The following is a 744-nucleotide window of genomic DNA, read 5'->3' on the forward strand; positions in this document are numbered from 1 at the left end:
TGCAAAATTTTCAAAAAATTATTTGGGGGGGCGGGAAAGCACCCCGCCCCACGTGAATTTTGGTGCGGGAAAGACCAAGGTAGGGCATTAAATTCAAAATTCAGCCCATGTAGGGTTTGTCTTTAAGTTAAATTAAAACTATGGGATAACTTCACCCCATTGGAAGTATCCCTAGCCCCAGACTTTACAGAATTGGGACCCCACGGGGAACCGCATATACCTTTTGTCTTTTCTTGTTTTGGTTTCGTGCCGTCCGCGATCTGTTTCGTACCCGTCCGCGATCCGTTTTCGTGTCGTCCGCGATCTGCTCAACTAGTCGCCCGTGTTTTCACTTTTTCTTTTCTTCATTGTTCATATCTATATGAATGTTAATTGCTAAGTCAAACATTTTGTCCCTTTATCACATAGCAAAATTGAAAAATTGAACAATGAATTTTGAAATAAAAGAAGTAACTATTTTCAATTAAAAATAACGTTAACAAAATGATTATATAGAGTTTCGAAAAAAAAAGTAACAGAACAAGAAATATGGAATACTTTCAACAATTAAAAACGATCTTCAGTGGTTAAGGAACGCCGTAAATTAACTAACAGAACGCTTCACGACGCTACGACTTGCCACGTAAGTCAAACAAACGAGCGTGCCCTAACCGAAGATAAGGCACCTTTATGGCGATCCGTTATTTCATAGAGCAGCGTTGAAACCGGTTTTTGTGATTGGAAACATCGTACTGACGAATACTC

General features: G+C 39.4%; 1 protein-coding gene across 1 annotated transcript; it reads left to right on the forward strand.

Annotated features, from left to right (window-relative positions):
- Positions 1-127: 127 nt before the first annotated feature.
- Positions 128-691, forward strand: Tsp_14500 (hypothetical protein; the record flags this gene model as incomplete). Its single annotated transcript, XM_003366073.1, has 2 exons — positions 128-322; positions 564-691. Coding segments are annotated over 2 exons (323 nt in total), but the record flags the coding sequence as incomplete, so codon positions are not given.
- Positions 692-744: the final 53 nt, after the last annotated feature.

This window comes from Trichinella spiralis (genome assembly GCF_000181795.1).
Source record: "Trichinella spiralis strain ISS 195 chromosome Unknown Scfld6610, whole genome shotgun sequence".
NCBI lineage: Eukaryota > Metazoa > Nematoda > Enoplea > Trichinellida > Trichinellidae > Trichinella > Trichinella spiralis.